The sequence below is a fragment of the Chiloscyllium plagiosum genome, chromosome 17, assembly GCF_004010195.1.
Source record: "Chiloscyllium plagiosum isolate BGI_BamShark_2017 chromosome 17, ASM401019v2, whole genome shotgun sequence".
Taxonomy (NCBI): Eukaryota; Metazoa; Chordata; class Chondrichthyes; order Orectolobiformes; family Hemiscylliidae; genus Chiloscyllium; species Chiloscyllium plagiosum.
In genome coordinates this window covers 27,389,135-27,413,332 of record NC_057726.1, presented here as the reverse complement: position 1 = coordinate 27,413,332, position 24,198 = coordinate 27,389,135, and the positions used below count along the sequence as shown (strand labels likewise).

Below are 24,198 nucleotides of genomic sequence, written 5' to 3'. Positions count from 1 at the left end.
CTCTCCTTCTCCATAGCTATGTAGAATGTGAGGCAGTTGTGGTCACTATCACCAAAATGCTCTCCCACCACAAGATCTGATACCTGCCCCGGCTCGTTTCCGAGCACTAAGTCTATAATGGCCTCTCCCCTCGTTGGCCTGTCAACGTACTGAGTTAGGAAACCCTCCTGAACACACCTTACAAAAACAGCTCCATTCAAATCTTCTGTTCGAAGGAGGTTCCAATCAATATTGGGAAAGTTAAAGTCACCCAATACAACAACCCTACTACGTCCACACTTTTCCAAAATCTGCCGACCTATGCTTTCTTCCATCTCCCTGCTACTATTGGGGGGCCTGTAGTAAACCCCTAAAGAGGTGACTGCTCCCTTGCTGTTCCTAAAAGATCCTAGAGGATCTTTTCCTCTAAGATCATTTATTAAACTTACCTCTTTACAGATTACCAGATCCAAAATAGCCTGATTCTTGGTTTAGGTTAGATTAGATTAGATTAGATTCCCCACAGTGTGGAAACAGGCCCTTCGGCCCAACAAGATCACACCGACCCTCTGATTGGATCCACAATACATTATTCTCAGAAACTGTCCCAAATATAGCGTCATAGAGATGTACAGCATGGAAACAGACCCCTTGATCTAACCTGTCCATGCCGACCAGATATCCCAACCCAATCCAGTCCCACCTGCTAGCACCCGGCCCATATCCCTTCAAACACCCCCCATTCATACACCCATCCAGTTGCCCCCCAAATGTTGCAATTGCACCAGCCTCCACCACTTCCTCCGGCAGCCCACTCCACACATGCACCATCCTCCACGCAAAATACTGTATGATTATTCCCTTGTGGCTAGCTTTGCTAATTTGAGTTTCCCAATCTACATAAAGATTAAAGAAAATCACAATACTGTCTTTTTTATTTGGCCTTATTATCTTTTGATTTATTCTCCAGCCTACAGTATAACTATTGTTAACTACAGTGTTATCCCACCAGTATCTTCTTTCCCTTGTTATTTCTTACATCTACTCCTAAGGATTCTATATCTTCCAATTTCTCCCTATTGTACTGCCATCAGTACTGACAAAGCTACTTACCCATCCTTTCCTTCATGTCTGTCCTTCTGGTCACAAAGTTCTGAATATGCAGTTCCCTTTTTTTAATCTAGTTGTAACCATGTCTCTATTTTATCTATAAAATCATATCCACTAACCTCCATTCATATCACTGATTCATTTCTTTTGTTCCAAATGCTGTGCATATTTAAGAGCCATTAATTTTGCTTTTATATCATTTTTTCTCCTTTTAATCCCATTTGATGCATTTTTTGTTAATATTTGTGCAGATAGTCATTTCCTGTCCTCTCTGGGTGTCATTGCCTAAATAGCTCATTTCCTTTTCTGTTGTAGATATACGTTCACCTTCTCCAGGACCTTCCACACTCTCCTTAGTTTAAGACCCCTCTAAGCCCCAGTTATGTGATTAAATTCGGGCTGGTAAGTCCGCATCCAAGTGCAGCAAGACCTGAACAACATTCAGACTTGGGTGACAAGTAATAAGTAACATTCATGCCACAAAAATGCACAGCAAAGACTATTGCCAAAAAGAAAGAATCCAGCATCACCTCGTGGCATTCAATCAATGAGCATTGCTAAATTCCTCACTATCAACACACAGGTGGGTGGAGAGGCATGTAAATGCTGTGGCTACAGAAACAGATTGGAATCTTGGAATTCTATGGCAAGGAACTCAGCTCCTGATTCCTCAAAGTCTGTCTGCCACACAACACAGGTCAGAAGTGTAATGGATAATGGAATACCCTTCGCTGGATTAGTGCAAGTCCAATGGCACTCAACCCTGACATCATCCAGAACTACGCAGGTCACTTGATGGCACTCAATCTAACTCGCTTAACATTCACTGCACCATCAACATTCAGTGGCAGCAGAGTGTACCATCTGCAAGACCCTCAGCACAACTCATCAAAACTCCTTGGATAGCACTTTCCAAACCCATAACTTCTACCATCCAGAGCCACTCAAGGAGGCAGAAACATGTGAATCAACAAATGGATGTTCACTTACAAGTCTCATGCAATTGTAACTTGGAAATATAACACTGTCTTGACCGATGTTGAGTCAAAACCTGTAACTCCCACCATAACAGTGTACCTGTACCACATGGACCTCAGCGGTTGAAGAAGGAGCTTATCTTTACCTTCTTATGCATAATTAAGGATTGGCCAAAAATACCAGCCTATCTAGCAACATATATTCCATGAATGTATCTGGCTTTAAACCCCTGTCTATCCCATCTCTTGCTTTCCTATTGACATTATTTCCCAATGTGATGTTACTCATAGATAAAAATAAATAGAGTACATAATTAGATAGAGTGCACTTCATCAATGCAGTACATCAATTTCCATCCCTCACGTCTGAGGTTCCATTAGTAAATCTGCTTAGTCGCATTTTTGCATGAAAATACAGAAAGATCTGACTTTACTTACTTGCTCAAGTAGTTACACAGGAATGGCTATCTGGGTGGTCTGAGGCCACTGTGCCTGTCTCATTCCTAATCTAGTTTCGCTACAAGAAACTCTGTGATTTCAAAGATGAAATGCTGTAATAGATCAGATGAGGCTCTTGCGAACCCCTGGTCTGCAAACTTTAGGTGCGGGGTATAGGCAAAGATAAGGGATTTAAACAATCTACTAAGAAACAAAAATCTAGAATAATTTCTGGGAATGTTAAAGACATTAATATATACTTAATTTTAAACATTAATCGAGCTAATAATATTTATAAGATGTTATATTAGTGAGCTTTTAGCCAAGAGATGAAAGAAAAGCAACCCAAAGAAGGCAAAGCTGTGGTCCTTCGCCATTAATAACAATCCCAATGTGGGTAGGCATTAATCTGTAGAAGAATTGATTTTGTTTGCTAACAGTCCGTTATTAAAAATACTCAAATCAAAATTTCCTTGGACAGCACTCACATTTCAATCAACTTTATAACTGTTCCTACACATTGCTGTTAAAGTTAAGACTTACTGAAGGGATATTGGACGGCCTTCTTCGGAAAGATAGTTCAGCAGGTCTCTGAATTCATTGAAGAGCTCTGCCTTGCAAATTTTACACCTGCAAATAAAGATGCAATTTTACATCTTTGTACAAAGAATCAGGTTGATTGCTCGTAGAGATACAACCCTATTGCATTGTGACTGCCAATTCCTAACCAATCCAGAGAACGTGGGCATAAAGGTTTAGCAGAATTTAAAGGGATCCTCACTTAGCTGCAAAGATATCCAAGACATTTTGCTTGCAATGGATTTTTTTTCTATGATGACATTACAAAGTGGATATGTTTTCTGTGGGCTAATGCATGAAAAGGTGTGTTTCTCTATGAAGGGAGTCACAGAATGGCCAATTTTACTATCAAGATCTATCAACGACAGCCACAGACAGCCTTGTGTAGTAAGGCAGCTTTGAGCTCCTTTATTTTTGTTTCCTACTGTCTTCACATGATTCAAGTAACTTGTCAGTTTCCTTTCATAAAACATATAACTAATGTCACATCTGCTGCAGCAAACACTTCCATTTTTTTCCCTACGTGGACAACCAGAAGGTCAGGCTGAAACACCAGGTTTAAGGTATTTTAGCACATTTGTACGTTTCCCCAGTTGTTTGTGACATTGTCTTTAGCTACATCAGCCTGTGGACTGCTTTACGTGCCAGGAGAAAGTAAGGACTGCAGATACTGGAGAGTAAGAATCAAAAAGTATGGTGCTGGAAAAGCATAGCAGATCTGACAGCATCCGAGGAGCAGGAGAGTTGACATTTCAGACATAAGTCTTTCATCAAGAATGTGAAGGGGGAAAGGGGTTAAGAGATAAATTGGGGGTGAGGGGATGGGGGTAGGTGGGAAGGCAACAGGTGAATGCAGGTAGGAGGTAATTGTGATAGGACAGTGGGGAGGTTCAGATGGTCACTATAGAAGGTTACTACAGAAATGTGACTGACTCTTTTAAATGCCCTTTGAAATGGCCCACCAAGCCATGCAGAAGGAATGGACAATAAATGTTGGCCCTGCAAGCGACACCCTTGAAAGAATAAAGAGAAAAAAACTTTATGCCCCTTGCATATAAAGATTGCTTTAAAAGATCTGTAACTTTACCCTTTTACACCGTACTTACACAAGAATGATTAACTAGATATGAGAGCCTACTGTGCCCCTCTTAACTATTCTCCTTTCTAATCGAAAGCCCCACCCCAATGAGAAAGTCTCAAAGTGATTTCACAAATGAAATGCTTCTTGTCTGCAATCTAAAGGACCTTAAGCCTGAGATACACAAAATTGACAGTTGCCAGGAACATCTGGCCCAGCTAGTTACCCGGCATCCAGCTGGGCAATGATTTAGTGGCTGGTGAGAATGCAGACATGCTGTCATCCTGACAGCAACAATATGTTCCATTCACATTTCCTGACAACCCTTGTTTATCTGGCTATAACTCAGGAATTGCTTTAGCTTTATGAAAGACTGCATATTTGAATCCTGAAGTCTCTATGCTCTCCTAGCTTTAAAGCTTCGCTATTCAATATATATTTCTATCTATGTTATTTCAAACTCTGAAACATTATCAATTATTTCATCCCCTTTGATAACCACCAGCATTAACTACAAACACCTATGTGATCCAGTTGAGCTTCTGGACCCATACTGAAGGCCCAGGGATTTATCTGCTTAGATTAGATCACTTCCCCTTCCTCCTAAAAAGCCCGACTTAAAATTCACTTTCTTGGTCAAGCATTTGGTCACACCTTCAGCTTTACCTATTACCTTCCTTGACTCAGCACCCCATTTTCCTTGACTCAGCATCCATTGCATAATGGAGTACATCTCCAACTAAAGTTGTGGTTATGTTCCTGGAAATTGCAACATGGTTTCCTATACGAATCAACACTGAAGCCAGAGTTAAGTTTCTGTGGACAAATGTTGCTCAGAAAAATACAATATAGAGGTTGACGTGCTGTTTCATATGTGAGCATGATTATGATCCTAGCTGAAAGAAAATTCAAAATAGTAAATAAATCATTAAATATAAAAGAAATTCCATACAATTTTGTACTTTAGATCCTTTCTCATCAGCAAACAACTTTGAAATTTCAAGTTAAAATGGTGTTGTAAAGACAAATATATTTCTGGACTGTGGACTAAAAAAATGGGTAAGTGAGCGCTTTAAACCTATGGAAGATATATGTTGTATCTACATTCTGCTTATTTAAGCAGTGGGGGAGAATATTAGACACTTTGGCTCCAAGGGCGTGTCAGGAGTAATCCTTATTGGTTTTTCAATCTGAGTCTGTTGCGTGTTCAGGATTAATCAGCATAGTAACAATCTTTTGATTGCTTCTTGGGTGAGTACCATATAAGTATTTAAACAGTACAGCATAAACATCCAGTCTGTGAAAGAGAAAACATCTTTTTCTCCCATCAGTAGTGGGAGTAAAAGAAAATCTGGAGCAGCTAGCTAGCACTGCTAATTCCTTTCTTGAAAGGGAAAATGGGGGGAAATCCCTCACAGACACTGAAATGACATGCTGAATGAAAGGTTGAGAACTAATATGTCCACAACCCTGTAACCTCATCAAAAAGTTGAAAGGAATCATAAAGGAACTGAAGGAAACCGACTCATCAGTGGCTGTAATCTGGACTGGCGCCAGAACTGTGCTTCACTAACTCTTTTTTTGTTCTTTCCCCACCTGTAATATTTGTATCTTGTTTTGTTTCTGTACAAATGTTTGTATGAATTAACTCAGATGCAAAAAAATGAGTTTAAGTTATACAGTGTTAAATAGCAAAAGCTTACTTTCTGCCGTCAGTTAAAAACAATCTGTGCGTAATAAATACCTGTTTTCTTTTTAAGTACAGAAACTTGATGAGTGTGTTCACCTGTCAGAAAAATTGAAGTCTTTGGATTGTTCATTTAAATCCTTTCACATTTATGACTCTTAGCGGAGCTTGATTTCCAATGCATCACCCCATTGAGTCATGACTTGTCACAGTTTACATTTATAAATGTCAACAGTCATAAATAACTTTTAAAATAAGTGTAAGAACATAGAAGAAATTCAACATAAATATAATTATGATAAATGTTAAAATAAAACTATACAAGTAGAAAAGCAGTAAACAAAAGTGAAAGGCAGTGGAAATAAATGCAAATACCAAATATAGCTAAAGGAATATATTAAAAAGACATAATTAAAGACATTCTTATCTGACTGCATGCAGCTTTCAACAAGATAGGTTAATTGATATAATAAATATATCATAAATATAAATAAATGAACATTATCAGCTAGCTATCATGAAGTTGTGGCTAAAAGGTAACCAAGACTGGGATCTGAATATTCAAGGGTACCTGACATTTAGGAAGGTCATGCATGAAAAGGAAAAGGAGGACTGGCAGTGCTGACAATAGATTATGGGATAAATACGTAGGAACGCGGAGAATAGAAAAGGCGTAGGCCATTCAGCACTTTGAGCCATTCAATATGATCATGGCTGATCATACAATTCAGAACTCTGTTTTTACTTTCTCCCCATACCTTTGATCCCTTTAGCTCGAGGAATTACATCTAACTCCTTCTTGAAAATATTCAATGCTTTAGCCTCAACTGCTTTTGTGTGGCAGAGAGTTACACAGGCTCATCATTCTCTGGGTGAAGAAATTTCAGTCCTAAATGATTTACTTCATATCCTTAGACTGTGACCCCCGGTTCAGGACTCCCTGGCCATCGGGAATGTCCTTCCTACGTTTACCCTATCTAGTTCTGTTAGAATGTTGTAAGATTCTGAGATCCCCTATCATGCTTCTAAATACCAGTTAGCCATCCCAAAATCAGTCTGGTAAACCTTCATGGCACGCCCTCTATACCAGAACATCTTTTCTCGGATAAGGAGACCAAAACTGCTCACAATACTGCAGATGTGATCTCTGCAAAGGCTGGCAAAGTAAGATGATGGATAGGCAGGAAGCCTATCAGGGCAGGGACCATGTTATGCGGGGAGCTAGGTGAGGCAGCATGAACTAATTACAAGCGGGGGCGAGGAGCTTATATTGGTGCCATAAGATTTTGCCCACCTAAATCAGAATCACAGACTTTATCAGAGGTTCCTGGGAATTTTGCACCTAAAGTTCAGATCTACTAGACAACTCCCATAGGAGTTGGCATGTGGGCACTTCCATAGGGTCACAACCTGCACCTTGTGTCATACAACAGGGAGACCAAAAGATCCAGATCATTATTTCATTGAACAAAAATGTACCTTGCCTGTGGTGTTCCATGAATCTTTTTTGTTGCTCCTTGTTTAAAGCCATTTACACAGACATCCAATGGCTGATGTGGAACAGCACACCAACTTATTGCTGTAAGAGGTTGAAAACAATGCATTTCTGCTTAACTGTATCACAATCTCTTTGTACAGTAATGTGGTCATTAATTAACTGTTGCATACACATAGTTTATTATCTATTCACATCAAGAATTAAATTGAGTTGCATGAGAAAACCATCATATAACAACATTAAGGTGCTACGTCCTGAAAATGAAAATACATACATTTATAATTAAAGCTACAACATTTTTAGCTAAAGGGACTGTGAAAAATAATTGCCTCCTTCCTCTGCTAACTACCAATGTTAGGTATTCAAGATGGAAGGGCTGGGGCTGACAGAAAGTAACACAGTACCCACTCCAGTTGAAAATCTAGTACCAGGACTACCATAAAGGGCTGAATGACCTCCTCCTGTGTTGTACTGTATTATAATTTTACATTTGTCACCTAGCAAATTTCACTGGTGACATGTTACACATCACTCTCTGAACTATTTGTTACTTAATTGTATACTTATTTATAAACTTGCAACCATCCTGTATAAGAAACATTTATGCATTTGGCAAAATCCACATAGAATTGCATAAAAATGTATGGAACTTCACAGAAAATTAGCACTGTTTAGCCGAATCATGCTGCTGTTAATGCTCCACTGAGTTTTCTCCCAAACTTTCTTAATCAACTTTATAATATAACCATCTATTGCTTTCTCCCTTGTAAGCTTAGCTAGCATCCCCTTTAAAGTATATGTACTATTCGTCTCAACCACTTTCTGCAGTAGCAAGTTCCACATTCACATTGATCTCTGGGTAAAGAAGGGTTTTTTTAAAATTTCCTATTGGATTTTTTGGTGACTATTTTGCATTGATGACTTTGAGTTTTTATTTTTGATTTTTCACTTGAGGGATATGGGTGTTGCTGGCTGGCCAGAATATATTATCCATCCCTAGTTGCCCTTGAGAAGGTGATGGTGAGCTGCCTTCTTAAACTGCTGCAGTCCATGTACTGTAGGTTGACTCACAATGCCCTTAGGGAGGAAATTCCAGGATTTTCACCCAGTAATACATAAAGAACAATATTTCCAAATCAGGATGGTGAATGGCTTGAAGGGGTCTGTTGTAGGTGATACTGTTCCCATGTATCTGCTGCCCTTGTCCTTCTCGATGGAAGTGGTTATGGGTTTGGAAGGTGCTATCGTAGGATCTTTGTCAAATTTCTGCAGTGCATCTTGTAGATAGTACACACTGCTTCTACTGAGTGTTAGTGGAGGGAACAGATGTTTGTGGATGTGGTGCCAATCTGCTTTGGGTGGTGTCAAGCTTGAGTGTTGTAGGAGCTGCACCCATCCAGGTAAGTATGGAGTATTCTATCACTCCTGACTTGTGCTTTGTAGATGGTGGACAAGCTTTGAGGAGTCAGGAGATGAGTTACTCGCAGTAGTATTACTAGCATCTGAACTGCTCTTGTAGCCACTGTACTTAATGGCGAGTCCAGTTGAGCTTCTAGTCAATGGTAATCCCCAGGATGTTGATAGTGGGGGAATTCAGTGATGGCAACACCAATGGATGTCAAGGCATGGTGGTTACATTGTCTCTTATTGGAGATGGTCATTGCTTGGCATTTGTGTGGTGTAAATGTTTGCAAGTCTCCACAAATAGAATTGCATTTTGCTTTATCAAGCATCTTACATTTTTAGAAAGCTAATTTGTCAAACTTCTCTTTTTAAACAAAGAAACCTAGCATCTTAATCCTTTCCTGATAGGTATAACCTCAGTATTTTTTACATCCTTCCCAATGTATTTACATCCTTTCTTTAATATGGCAACTGAAATAATACAAAGTAATCAGGTTTATAAGATATTAATTAAGTTAACATTTTTTCTGCTTAATCTTGCTTGTTTACAAAGCAAATAGGAAAACTAAGCCCATACAAACGTGTATTACAATCATATCATTTACTTCACCAGCAGAAATGTGAAGACCTGAAAATAAGCTCACCATTGGTGATTCACAACTTTATTGTTCAGTCAGCTTTAATCAGAAGCGATTAGTTACAGGATTACCTTTAATTGCAAATCTTTATTTATAAAGAGTCAATAATTATAGCGATTTCCCTTTATTACAAGTGACTACACACCAAAATAGAATTCATAAAACTTGTTAAATGCTTTGTGATACAAAAGACTTGAACTATGCTATTTCAAGTTTTAGTTTTGATTCATAATCAAAAAGGTGGCTTCAATTATAAATGCTTTACTAAACATAATTTATCTAAAACAAATATTCTGAAGAAAGTGACTTGGATTTTGTATGGGTTATAATAAAGGTTAACAGCATTATAATGGAGTAAATGGACAGCAGTGACTGGCACCCATACTTAATGAAGAAATCAGGAAGTTGCTGTCTCCTGTCTCCACGGGCTGTGTTATAAGAATCTTTGCCATTGGAATCAGCATTGAAAGATATGCAATGCCTACCCATTAGTTTACTATGAAAGACAGCAGAATAGATTAGGGTGAGTGAATATAGAATCATTAAGTGTACATGGTTTGAAAGGTGATAATTACAACAAAAAAATTTCTTTGGTTCTGCTATTTAATTTTAGAAGTGCTGAGTTTAATTCATTTAGAAATTAGTTATATAATTTTTTGTGGTTTTCTTTTTGTCTTTTATTTCTCTTAATCCTGTTATGTAACAGGCCAGACCCTCCTCAAAATATTTCAAGAAAGTTTCATTGTGCTAAGTGGTTAGCACTGCTGCATCACAGTGCCAGGGACACGGGTTCGATTCCCGCCTCAGACGACTCATGTCCCTGCATGTGCGTAAGTTTCCTCTGGTTGATCTGGTTTTCTCCCACAATCCAAAGATGTGCAACTTAGGTGAATTGGTCATGCTAAATTGCTCATATTTTCAGGGATATGTAGGCTAGGTGCGCTAATCAGGGGTACATGTAGAGTAATTGGGCAGCGGGAATGGGTCTGGGTGGGTTACTCTTTGGAGGGTCGATGTGGACTTGTTGGGAAAAGTGGTCTGTTTCCACACTGTAGTGATTCTATGACGATAGCCCAGACCCTAACTCTTTCTTATTTTAAAGGCAGATGTGAGGTGGAGGTTCCAGGTGTGATGCAACTGGTCAAATCACTTGGCGTTCAGCAAAGTAGAACTTATTTAAACACTACAGTTGAAACATGAACAACAAAAAGCAGAATTTAGAATAAACTAACTATTGGAAAACCCAACTGACCTGATACAGTACCTAATACTAATTAACTGTTCCAGTACAATAGCATCCCATGAACACCCTCCTTGGCAAAAAGATAAATTCAAACACAGATTCTTATATGCAGGAAGGAACAACATCCAGAGTGAGATTTCAGAGAAACTCAGAGGAATCCTTTACTGAAGCTTGCAACTCTTCTGGACTCACACATCTTGTGACAGCTATAGCAGAAAAAAAACTAGAAAGCCTGAACTAGCCACTCCCCTTCCACTGTTAAATTTTATAGACTTTTCGGCACCTGTCTTCACAACCTCTCTTCAAAAAAAACCAAGGATAAAATTACCTTTTGAAAGTGACAGTATTGTCACAATCCCATCCATCATTCCTAATCTTTATTTTCCTTCCTATATATAATTTAAATCTCATTTAAATGTTCAGTTTATACTTCCTTGCTTAGACATTGCTTCAATGAGGATTTTACTATCAGATTAACTGAACTGCTTTACTTATTCTTGCTTTGGTTAATGAATACCAAACAGTCTGTATAGGGTACCATATTGAATCAAAAAAAAAGAAAGCCCGTGAAAATTCTGCAGGCAGCTGTTGGTAAAGTCAATGGTTGGTGCTTTTCCAGCACAATGTAGAATACAACTAAATATAGCACAAACAAGGAAACATGACTACTGTATACAAGGGGTATATAAATTCTGTTATTCCAAATGCCATTGCAAAAAATGCTACAGTCTTTAAAAGGTTAATGATTCAAAAATTGTTCTCTACCTGCAGCACAAGGTACAAATTTATCTTTATTGGGGACAGAGCTGCTTTGTACTGAGTGGCGACCATGCACAAACTCCAACTGTGACTGGAGTAGCATTACATCTTGAACTCTGAAGTCTTTTGGGAGTGAGGTAATGTGGCGACATCTGGTGGAACACAAGAGGAAAAGAAACAGTAACGATTTGTTTTGGTAAAGTTCAAATGATTATATCCACAAATAGCTTTCACTTTAACACACGGTAAAACTCAAGTGCAGCAGATGATACTCGGCTTTCATGCATTTCTTTAATGATAATTCACTGAACAATAAGCAAACTTCTGTTGCAGCAGAATGACAGCTCAACTATGTGCAACAGTCTTACATAAGTTAAGATATAAGGTTGCTCCTTATTTAAGAAACTTTAAAAACTCAACTCTATTCCAAGTTTCTGGAGAATTGTACTAATTTTGCAAATCTAACGGCAACCAGAACTACAGTTGAGAGATTCTCCATTTTTAATAGATTCAACATTTAAGTAAAGGTTAAGCTACCCATTGGCAGTTTGATGAGATACAATGTAGCCATGTTGAAGCTGTAAAATGCCCAATCGTTTGCACACTTTAGCTTCAAAGTATCTGTTAACCGGCTAAAGGTTGTATGGAACTCATACAAAACAACAACAGAAATGTGGTCCTAATATAGTTACAGTCATTCATGCTGAGTAATAAAAAATTATAACAGACGTTGGGAAAATGGTACCTAGGTCTCCACGAATAAAGAATAAACTTGCATTTATATAGCTTCATATATGACCTTAAAATATTCTGAAGTTCTTCTCAATGAATTAATTATTTTTTGAAGAGTGGTCATAGTCATAATGTAGGAAATATTGAGCCAATTTTGGACACAACAATAATTTCCAAACAACAGAGGCAAATCTTGATGTTGGTTCAAGGAAAAATGATGGCCAGTCTCACCTAAAAGACTACACTTCTAACAGTGCAATTTTTGTACTATTCCAGTACTGCTCTAAATTATTAACCAAAGTTACATGCTTATGTGTCTGGAGAAGAACTTGAAACATAGAGTCAGTGCTAAAGACTCCTACCAGTCAAAGATCATTTGAAGAGGGAAGTGAACTCTGACCATCATTTTTCACTCCACAATATTCTAGTAATTTATTTCATAATTTCAAGATAGAGATTAAATTATAATCTGTATTGCCTTAATCCTTAATATTGAAAAATATTGCAGAAAAATTTCACAAAGAAAATTATAGAAGAAATTGCTTTGGACATATCTTACAATGGATTACTTTACTATATGGAATGTAATTGATTCCTGGCAATTTATTTTTCAACTTCGATACAAAAGGAAAGCATATATAATTCATAAATACCAAGGGAGATGTGGGTATTTAGAGCCCTCTTTAAAGTTTTGTCTTATATTTATTTTTTAGCCTTCAGCACTTTACCAATAAAAGCAAAAAGTCCTGCATGTTAACAAGACTGCAATTAATTCTAAAAGTGCAAAGTTTTTGTGCATCTTACTGTTAATAGATAACCTGTGTTTACTACATTCTTTTTCCCCCTCTCAGGAATTTAATGTCTGTTGCTAATGTTTAGATCATGAAATCTGCTACAAACTAACTGATATAGGAAGTGCAAGTAGAAAGCTCAACCTCAGCATCTCATTACTGTAATAGATAGTCGACAACCTTAAAAAGTTATGCTTTCACATATGGCAAAAAATATATAAGTAACTAGTGACACCCAATCATGATTACGAGTATTAAATACACGGAGGAACAAGAAGACAGCGTTACCACAGTGCTTATCTATGTCTGTCAAATAATTCAAGTGAAAAATTATAAGAAATTATATAAAAGTATGGTCACAACTCTAGCCACAAATATATGCCTTTTTGATTCTGTTTGCATCTGATAACAAACATCTTTTATGATGCGGTGTAAACATTAATTTCCAAGCAGTGGAAAGTGAAGCCAAGGCAGCAGAGTGAAATAAGCCAAATAAATTTCCTTCCCGCACAGCGTGGAAATCACTTTGTTTTCATTTGGCAAAATCAAAATTTAAGCAAAAATCTTATACTTATTAATATTTGTACCCATTAATCTTCAGGAACAGTTGTCACCAAGTAAAAACAGATAACTGTCAATTCCAACGACAGTTTTACATTCATCAGATTTGACAGAGGTTCTCCAAAAGCAACCAATTATGGGGAATGCTTTCTTTTCAATTTTTTGATGCATAGCTAATCAATATGTTGCAATAAAATGGAAAGCAAAGCTGCTACATTTCAATGAAAGTGAGTATTGATAAGATATAAAGGGGCTGTTGTTTAAATTCATGTAACTATGGATCTGAAGATAGAACTCAAAACAGCGAAGCATGACTACAAAATACACTGCAACTTCTCAGCGCTAGTCAACTGATGGTTTCTTTCAGAGTGCCAAATTAAACTTGTAAGAACCAAGTTTGAGAGCAGTTAGGTGTTGTTGACTCATATCCACTGGGAAGGAACGGAGACAGCCAAAACAGTTCAGTTTTGGATCTTTACCAAATTTAGAAAAAAAGAGACTTTTATTCCATTCATTTAGGTCAGATTTAAAATAGACAGCAAGAGAAAAAGTAGTCTCCCGGGCTCACAATTTACCTAGTCCCAACAGTAATCTTTATTATTCAGTTTTTAATCATGGATTGTATTTTCTGTTTCAGCCATGATGCAATCCTACTTAGTTGGGATGGCAGCCAAGCAAGTCATAGACGCCACTGAGATTTTTAAAATGAAAAGTCGATTGAACTTAGCCAACAGGTTCTGATAAAGAAATATTCAATGTACTGGCCTTGCAAAAAGATATACAATTCATGAAATATCACTAAAAACAGTTATATTTGGAGCTAAATATACAACACAGTTAACAATTGTGCTTAAAATTTTGAATTATGCAAGATTAGATTACATTGCAGTGTGGAAACAGGCCCTTCGGCCCAACAAGTCCACACCGACCCGCCGAAGCGTAACCCACCCATACCCCTACATTTACCCCTTACCTAACACTACGGGCAATTTAGCATGGCCAGTTCACCTGACCTGCACACCGTTGGACTGTGGGAGGAAACCGGAGCACCCGGAGGAAACCCACACAGACACGGGGAGAACTTGCAAACTCCACACAGTCAGTCGCCTGAGGCGGGAATTGAACCCGGGTCTCTGGCGCTGTGAGGCAGCTAACCACTGTGCCACCGTGCCGCCCACAAATTGGATTATTAGATTAAATTAACTAATTGCAATTATTTGGATTAGGCTGAACTATCATTTATGTAGACAGGCCAGAATACCTTATGTTATTTACAGAAATAACTTATTATAAATACCTATCCAATATAGCTCTCTTCATTGTCTTTTCACTGTATGGACACTGTCCGACTACAATAGAAGAGAAATACACAGGTTCCTCAAAGAAATGAATGAGCAGTGCTCCTTGACAGCCAAGGATGTTCCAACGAGCAAGTTTATCACTGCAGGACATTGATAATGTCCTGTCACCTCTACCTGGCTTCACCCTCAATGATCCTACGCAGTGGTAATTAATTCCAGGTTCAAAGGGATCTTGAAGACCCCCTGGTACACATTTAGCTCCAGTTCGATATATGTCTGAAACAGTGATTTGCATGTGTCTGGTCTCATCTGCATCCATTGCAGCCATGTTGTGAGATACATTCTCAAGACTGTTCGTATGTGTTACGTGCGCTGTATTATTGTTTATCCTGACATCAATTCTTCCTTCTGCAGATGGATGACTGGGTTTTTTTTCAGGAATACTGCTACAGCCAGATGTACAGTCTTCACTTCCATTAATCCTTTTTACTCTTTTAACAGGAACCTCCATGGCACTTTCATCACACTTTCGTTTTGTGACTAGTGTGTGCTCTTCAATATTTAAGAATTGTGTATTTTTAGTATTTTCGTTATCTTGAACAGTGATACTTCTCTGTTCACCAATTTCCTTTGCTCTCAGGTTTGGAGAAGGTCTGATCTCACATTCTGCCTTTGGGATAATGGATGCATCACCACCTGCAAAACCAACAGCTAAAGGTTTATTTTGAAGTCACTTAAAAGTTTTAAATTATTTATATTATCTTCAAAATTTCACAGGATAAAATAAGTCAGAGTTCAGGAACCTCATAACAAGTTGATAGAATTACACGAATGTAAGTATTGGGTTAACTAAAGAATGCCTAAAATCGCTGAACATAAATTGCAATAAACTAACATTCCTTTAAGGCACAAAAACCCCACTGAAAAAGTGACAGAAAAGAGGTGAGAACAATACAGCACAGGAATAGCTCCTTCAGCTGTCCAAGCCTGTGCCAACACATTTTGTCCTTTCATACTAAAACTGTCTTCACTCACAGGATCCGTATCCCTCTATTCTGTTCCTATTCATATATTCGTCCAGGTGTTTCTTGAATGCTGCTATTGTGTCTGCTTCCACACCTCCTCTGGCAGCATATTCCAGGCACAGACCACCCTTTGTGTGAAAAGCATTCCTCACACATCTCTTTTCCTCTCCTCGCACCTTGAATCTGTGTCCTCCAGCAATTGACCACTCCACCCTAGGAAAAGGCCTCAAAATTTCCACTCTATCCTTGCCACTCACAATCTTACAAACTTGTATCAACCTCCCATGTTCCAGTGAAAACAAATCCACTCTAGCAAACCTTCTTTCATAGTTAAAATTCCCCATTTCAGGCAATATCCTTTTCTGTACCCTCTCCAAAGCATCCACATCCTTCTGGTAGTGTGATGACCAGAACTGTATGCAATATTCTAAGTGTTCCCTAAGTAGAGTTCTATAAAACTGCAGCATAACTTGCCTATCCTTATGCTCAATGCCCCTTCCAATGAAGACAAGCATGTCATACGCCTTTTTTACTATCTTATCTACCTGTGCTACCACCTTCAATGATCTGTGGACCTGCATATCCAGATCCCTCTGCATATCTATAGTTCTAAGGGTTCTATCATTCACAGTATAATTTCCACCTGTACTTGACCTTCCAAAGTGCATCGTTTCACAAATAAGAGTTAAATATTGCATTAAATTTAAAGGGGCGGCTTATAATGTTGCTAAGAATAGTACAGCCCAAAAGATGCTTAAAAAGAGATTATAAACCTTTTTCAAACAGTATATAGACAGGAACAGATTCGTGCAAGTGGATATTAGCCCATTATAGACACAGTCAGGTGAAGTTATAATGTGAATAACAAAATGGATGACACATTCAGCAAATCCCTTATTTAGTCTTCAAGGTAAAAGACATGAAAACATTAAGGAAAATAAGGTGAGAGTGATGATTTTAGATCAGGAAAAGTCAAGAAATACTAATGAAGACATTTATGAACTAAGTTACAAAACAAATGGTCCTCGACTTAACAAACTGTATCCTAAGATTTTAAAAAGATAGCTGTAGAAATGGTGCTACATTTGCTTTGACCGTTCATGATTTCTTAGATTCTAGAACAGTTTAATGGTAGCAAACACAACCATACAGAAAGGAGGAATAGTGAATTGGGAAAATATAGATGAGTTAGCCTAATATTGGAAGGCAAACTGCTGGAATCTATTACAGACATAGTAACAGAGTACCGAGAACATCATAACGATACCTCTCAAACTCAACGCAGATTTGTGAAAACATAGAACATAGAACAGTACAACACAGAACAGGCCCTTCAGCCCACGATGTTGTGCCGACTAAACAAAATCATGTTCCAAAAACCTATTATTGTGTTTTGAGGAAATAATTAGTGGGTGTTTCCAAATAAATCAGTGAATGCAGTGTATTTGAATTTTCAAAAATCACTCAACAAAGTATCACACATAAGTTTACTGTACAAAATTAGAACTAATGGCTATTCAGAGCAACATATTAGCATAGACTGAGTATTGGTTAATGGATACAAAACTGAAAATAGCAATAATCATTTTAGGCTGGCAGGCTATAGCTAAGAGTTCTGTCAGGGTCAGTACTTGGGCCTTAGCCATTTACAATACATATTAAAGACTTGGATAAGGGAACCAAATGTAATGCTTCCAATTTCTGACAAGTTAACATCTGGTGAAGAAGTAACTGATGAGGAGGATGTGAAGGTACAGTGATTCACTTTGGGATTTTTTTTTAAAGTAGCAAAATATATTTTGCGTGGTGAGAGAAAGGGAAAATCTTGCGTTATGAGGGACCTTTATGCTCTTGTACATTATCATACCTGCTCTACAGGGGGTGCAACAAAAATATCATGAGCCTGGTCACTGGGACAAAGGGAATTGTTCAATGTGAAGCGAGTGAGTACAATGGGCCTATCAATCCTGGAGTTTAGAAGAATGAATGACATGTAATCTATTTAAATGTTTAAAATTGTGAAGAGCCTTGACAGGGCAGGAATAGAGAGGTTGTTTCCCAACTGTGGAATCTAAAACATGGAATAACAGACTCAGAATAAACACTTAGCATTTTGTTCACTCAAAGCATTATAAATCTTTGGAATTCTGTCACATAAACGTGTAGATGTTCTAATATTATAGCAATGGTCAAATAATTTATTGAACTGCCTGAAAAAAGGGTGGACAGTATAGGTAGTTTATCAACAGTGAAATTATGTTATGAGGCAAGGATGGATATCTACAATTTAGTTTAATCCATTGGTTCAGGTCCGAAATGTGACAGACTACAGACAGATTTCGCAACTCAGGACTTGGCATCAGATGATTCGATATGGACCATCAACAGCAGAATTGCACTCCAGCAAGATTTACAACCTCATGGCCCAGCATATCCCCCACTCATCCATCATCAAGTCAGAGGATCAACCCTGGTCCAATGGAGGGCTCAGGAGGGCAGTACCAGACATATCTAAAAATGAGTTGTCAATCTTTTGAAACTATTAAAATACTTGCATCCCACACATCAGAAGCAGCAAGTGTTAGAGCTAAGCAATTCCACAACCAATGGATCAGATCTAAGCTCTGTAGTCCGTCCACATCCAGTTGTGAATAGTGGTGCCAATTACAAAAACTCAGCGGAGGAGAAGGCTCCACAAATAACTCTATCCTCAGTGATGGAAGAGCCCAATACATCAGTGCAAGAGGCAAGGCTGAACCATTTGCAGTAATCTTAGCCAGAAGTGCCGAGCAGATGACCCATTTCTCTTTGCTGAGATATTTATATCATTGATAGTCACAGGTGAGGTGCCGGAAGTTTGGTAGTTGGCTGATGTGGTGCCACTATTTAAGAAAGTGGCCCCCAGTCTTCAGCTAATTCGATTCACTCCACACGATATCAAGAAATGGTTGAAGGCAATGGATACTGCAAAAGCTATGGGCTCTGATACCATTCTGGCAATAGTGTTGAAGACTTGTGCTCCCCTAGCCAAGCTGTTCCAGTACAGTTACAACACCAGCATCTACCTGATAATGTGGAAAATTGCCTGGGTATCTCCTGTACACAAAAAGCAGGACAAATTCAACCCAGCCAATTACCATTCCCAACAGTCTACTCTCAATCATCAGTAAAGTGATGAAAGGCATTACCAGTGTTATCAAGTAGCACCTGTTTAGCAATTACCTGCTTAGTGGTGCCCAGTTTGAGTTCTGCCAGGGTCACTCAGCTCCTGACCTCACTACAACCTTGGTTCAAACATGGACAAAAGAGCTGAATTCCAGAGGTGCGGTGAGAGTGAAAGCCTCTGACATCATGGTTACATTTGACAGAATGTGGCAGGAAGGAATGCTCGCAAAATTCTCCACTGGTTGGAATAATTCCTAATACATAGAAAGATATTTGTGACTGTTGGAAGTCAGTCATCTCAGCCTCAACACGCCTGTGCAGGATTTCCTCAGGCTAGTGTCCGAGCTCGAACAAGTTTCAGCTGCTTACTCAATGACCTTCCCTCCATCATAAGGTTAGAAATGGGGATGTTCACCAATGATTGCACAATGTTCAGCTTTATTTGCAACTCCTCAGATACTGAAGCAATCCATGTTCAAGTGCAACAAGATCTGGACAATATCCAGGCTTGGACCGACAAGTGGCAAGTAACATTTGTGCCACACGAAGGGCAAGCAATGACTATCTCTAAAAAGAGACAATCTAACCATTGCCTCTTGACATTCAAAGGTATTAGTATCATTGAATCCCTCACTATCAACATTCTTGGGGTTACAATTGTCCAGAAACGCAACTGGAGGTACGTTCATCTTCGGACTCGCCAAAGTCTGCCCACATCTAAAAGATACAAGTCTATTTTACATCAGTGTTTATTGTAGAGAAGGACATGGAAGATATAGAATGTGGGGAAATAGATGGTGACATCTCAAAAAATTTCCATATTACAGAGAAGGAAATGCTGGGTGTCTTGAAATGCATAAAAGTGGATAAATCCCCAGGACCTAATCAGGTGTATTCCAGAACTCTGTGGCAAGTTGGGGCAGTGATTGCTGGACTCTTTGCTGAGATATTTATATTATTGATAGTCACAGGTGAGGTGCCGGAAGTTTGGTAGTTGGCTGATGTGGTGCCACTATTTAAGAAAGATGGTAAGGAAAAGCCAGGGAACTATAGACCAGTAAGCCTGACATTGATGGTGGGCAAGCTGTTGGAGAGAAGCCAGAAGGACAGGATTTACATGTATTTGGAAAGGCAAGGACTGATTAGGGAAAATCCGCATGACGTTATGCGTGACAAATCATGACTCATGAACTTGATTGAGTTTTTTGGAGTAATAACAAAGAGGATTGATGAGGGCAGAGCGGTAGACGTGATCTATATGGACTTCAGTAAGGCGTTTGACAAGGTTCTTCATGGGAGACTGGTTAGCAAGGTTAGATCTTACTAGCCATTTGGATTCAGAACTGGCTCGAAGGTAGAAGACAGAGGGTGGTGGAGGGTTGCTTTTCAGACTGGAGGCCTGTGACCAGTGGTGTGCCACAAGGATTGATACTGGGTCCACGCTTTTCGTCATTTATATAAATGATTTGGATGTGAACATAGAAGGTATAGTTAGTAAGTTTGCAGATGACACCAAAATTGGAGGTGTAGCGGACAGCAAAGAATACAATGGGATCTTGATGAGATGGGCCAATGGGCGGAGGAGTGGCAGTTGGAGTTTAATTTAGGTAAATGCGAGGTGCTGCATTTTGGAAAAGCAAATCAAAGCAGGACTTATACACTTAATGGTTAGGTCCTGGGGTATGTTTCTGAACAAAGAGGCCTTGGAGTGTAAGTTCATAGTTCCTTGAAAGTAGACTCGCAGATAGATAGGATATTGAAGAGGGTGTTTGGTATGCTTTCCTTTATTGGCCAGAGCATTGAGTACTGGAGTTGGGAGGTCATGTTGCGGCTGTACAGGACATTGGTTAGGCTATTTTTGGAATATTGCGTGCAGTTCTGGTCTCTTTCCTATCGGAAGGATTTTCTGAAACTTGAAAGGGTTCAGAAAAGATTTACAAGGATGTTGCCAAGGTTAGAGGATTTGAACTATAAGGAGAGGCTGAATAGGCTGGGGCTGTTTTCCTTGGAGCGTCAGAGGCTATGGGGTGATGTTATAGAGGTTTATAAAATCATGAAGGGCATGGATAGGGTAAAGAGACAAGGTATTTTCCCTGGGGTGGGGAAGTCCAGGGTATAGGTATAGAGTGAGAGAGGAAAGATATAAAAAGGACCTAAGGGGCAATTTTTCACACAAAGGGTGGCGTGTGTACGGGATGTGCTGCCAGAGAAGTGGTGGAGGCTGGTACAATTACAGCATTTAAAATGCATCTGGATGGGTATTTGAATAGAAAGGGTTTGGAGGGATATAGGCCAAATGCTGGCAAATGGGACTAGATTAGATTAGGATATCTGGTTAGCATGGACGAGTTGGACTGAAGGGTCTGTTTTCATGCTGTACATGTCTATCGCTCGAAGTCAGCAGTGTTACAGAATCCTCCCCACTTGCCTGGATGAGTGCAGCTCCAACAACATTCAAAAGCTTGATACAATCCAATACAAAGACGCACTGCAGAAATTCACCAAAAATACTTAAATAGCACCTTCCAAACGCACAACCACTTCCATCTCGCAGGACAAGGGCAGCAGATACATAGGAACACCACCATCTTCATGTTCCCCTCCAAGCCACTCACCATCCTGACTTGGAAATATATCGCTGTTCCTTCACTGCTAATAGGTCAAAACTTTTGAATTCTCTCTCGAAAGGAATTGTGGATCATAATACAGCAGGTAGACTGCAGTTGTGCAACAATACATCTCACCACCACCTTCCCAACAACAAGTACGGACAGGCAAGAAATGCTGGCCAGGTAGCAATGCTTACATTCCACGAATGACTTTAAAAAAGGTCTAAGGAGCCAACCTGAAGAATTAGTTCAGAACAAAATTTAAATGAAGATAATGGTACCAATGACATGACAATTGTTAATTACAGTACATCTGGAATGTGTTCCTTCTATCTGTGCTCCCTGTTACGTCTAATACCTGATTTTCTACAATTGTGTATAATGGACAGTAGGAAGACAGTAAAGGTCACATACTCATATCAAATATATATGAAAAATAATGGGCAATTTCTGATAGCTGAGCATTTTATTTTGTGTAACATCTCCAATTGTTTTCTGAAGAATTGGCAGAAAATAGCCAACTGCCAATTTGGGACCCAAATTCACAACCTTTCATTTGGAATTCAAGGATCTAACATCCACAAATATTCTGTTTAAACCATAAGCAATACTGCATTTAGTTTTACAAATCATCAAAGGCAGATCAGATCACTGGGCCATAGCTTTTCAAAGACTAAACTGGTTGATGTCTGATATGAAACTTTTCACTCGTGCATGAAAGATTTCATACTACTTAGCAAACTTGATCTGGTGGCAACACTAATGCTTAGATGACTGAATCACAGAAGTGGAATCAATATGCAAACGGAACACAGTGAAATGATTTGCAAAGAATAGGTGTGATTTAAACATCCATATTTTTCAGCCTACTCTAAAATTATCCTGAACTTAAAGTTTTTTAAAACTTTAAATAATGAATAAGATTAGTAAGACCAACTCACATGGAGTGTGACTCATGAAAAACACAAAAGAAATTCCTGACTTAATTTGCCATTTTCCTTTGCATTTTCCTGCAATCAAGATGCTATTTCTCTCTTCAAACGCCTCTTTCAATTGATAATATAAATACCTGCAAAACAGGAAAGAAATAGAAATTTTTAAACAGCAAATGAAATAGTCATGTTTTCACAATCAAATAGTCATTTCATTTTCACTTATACATGTTCAATGTCTGATAGGATTATATGGCGAACACCCGTGTTTTCAAATAGTACATGAATGCAATGTTCTTACTAGATTTTACATAGAATTTCAAATCTTTACTTTTCTTCCATTTGCCATATCCTTCAAGAGTTTTTAGTCAACAATTTGAAGTCCTTTGTTGACCTAGTGGTGTGGCATAGTGAAAAAATGCAAAAACAATTTTGTCTCTTCACTAACTTCATAATTTTCAGCCCTGATGCTATCAATATAAGTTGAATGGAAATCAAGATGGAAGACAGTTTGAACATATCATCATCAGTAATTTTGATTTTCCAATAACAGCTTTTGATTCTCAAATACCAATATTCTCTTCTCTTCTCCTCTTCTTTGAACTCTTTCCTCCATAATATGTTCTACCAGTTCATTTCCTCTTAAGATGCACTCAGCTCAATGTCTCAGTTTTCCCTAATTCCATTCAGCAAACTTCTTTGATTATTCACTTGTCTTTACAATTAACCATCTGTTAATTTCTCTGGCAGGCTGCTCCTTTCCATTCTACTCCAAATCTTCATTTCAAAGCTATTTAAAGAAGTAATCTTTTTCCATAAGTCTCACAACAACATAAAATAACACAGTTGCTCAGCTTTCTCCTGAGCAACTGTCTCTACTCAGTAAATACAACTTTTCCCATTGATATCCTTGTTCTCATTAATTTGTTGCACTTTCATTTACAAATATTGTGCATAAATACTTTAATTCTTGCACCTTTTCTAGTTTTTCTCCCATGAACTTCTGAATATTTTGTTGAGGATTTTCAGACTTTGGTTTTGGTTTTGCCAATGTTCACTTCGTTCCAAGGTTTGTGGCTGCCATGATTAGGCTATGCACTAGCCTGTGCTTGTTTCAAGTCCTTTGGCATCTGCAAACCTAACTGATATAATCATTCACACATCCTTCCCCGCAAACGTACGTCTGTATTCCGTATCTTAAAATGTTTATTTAACCACTGCTTCTACATAGATGTTAAAAAGGACTGGTGATAAACAACACCCTAGGTCAACTCCTCTTTCAGTTACACAAAGTTTCAACTTCTGGTGGACAACTCTCTGTGATGTTGTTTATCCTACATGAGTCATATATCTCTTCAGTCTATTTTCATGTTTTCACAATCAAGAGCTTAATGTTATCATCCTGATTGTTTTGTAGATATTGGAAAAGCATTCAAACATATTTCCAGTCCAAACTCAATCTTTTAATGCCGATTACTTTTCTCATGCCTCTTCTTTGTTAGAATCCAAACTAGACCGAGAGAAAAGAAGCTGTTTTATTAGTAAATTCTGAAAAAACTAAAAGATAGAAACAGCATATTTCAAGAATATTATGTAAAAATTAAAAACCTTAACTGGTTGTGCTTGAAGCAAGTAATGTTTGTATCAATTTCACTGGATCAGAAGTGCCGGGGGGGAGAGAGAGAGAGAGAG

General features: G+C 38.4%; 1 protein-coding gene across 5 annotated transcripts in view; it reads right to left on the bottom strand.

Annotated features, from left to right (window-relative positions):
* The window catches only part of adat1 (adenosine deaminase tRNA specific 1), a 63,999-nt gene that overhangs the window by 14,947 nt on the left and 24,854 nt on the right, over positions 1-24,198 (bottom strand). For 3 of the 5 annotated variants that reach the window (XM_043706713.1, XM_043706712.1, XM_043706716.1), the window contains 5 exons: positions 22,516-22,643; positions 14,772-15,471; positions 11,397-11,542; positions 7,328-7,427; positions 3,048-3,134 (listed from right to left, as the gene is read on the bottom strand). In XM_043706713.1, coding sequence (XP_043562648.1) covers positions 3,048-3,134; positions 7,328-7,427; positions 11,397-11,542; positions 14,772-15,471; positions 22,516-22,643 — 1,161 coding nt within the window. The other 2 variants (XM_043706714.1, XM_043706715.1) reach the window with 2 other exon arrangements.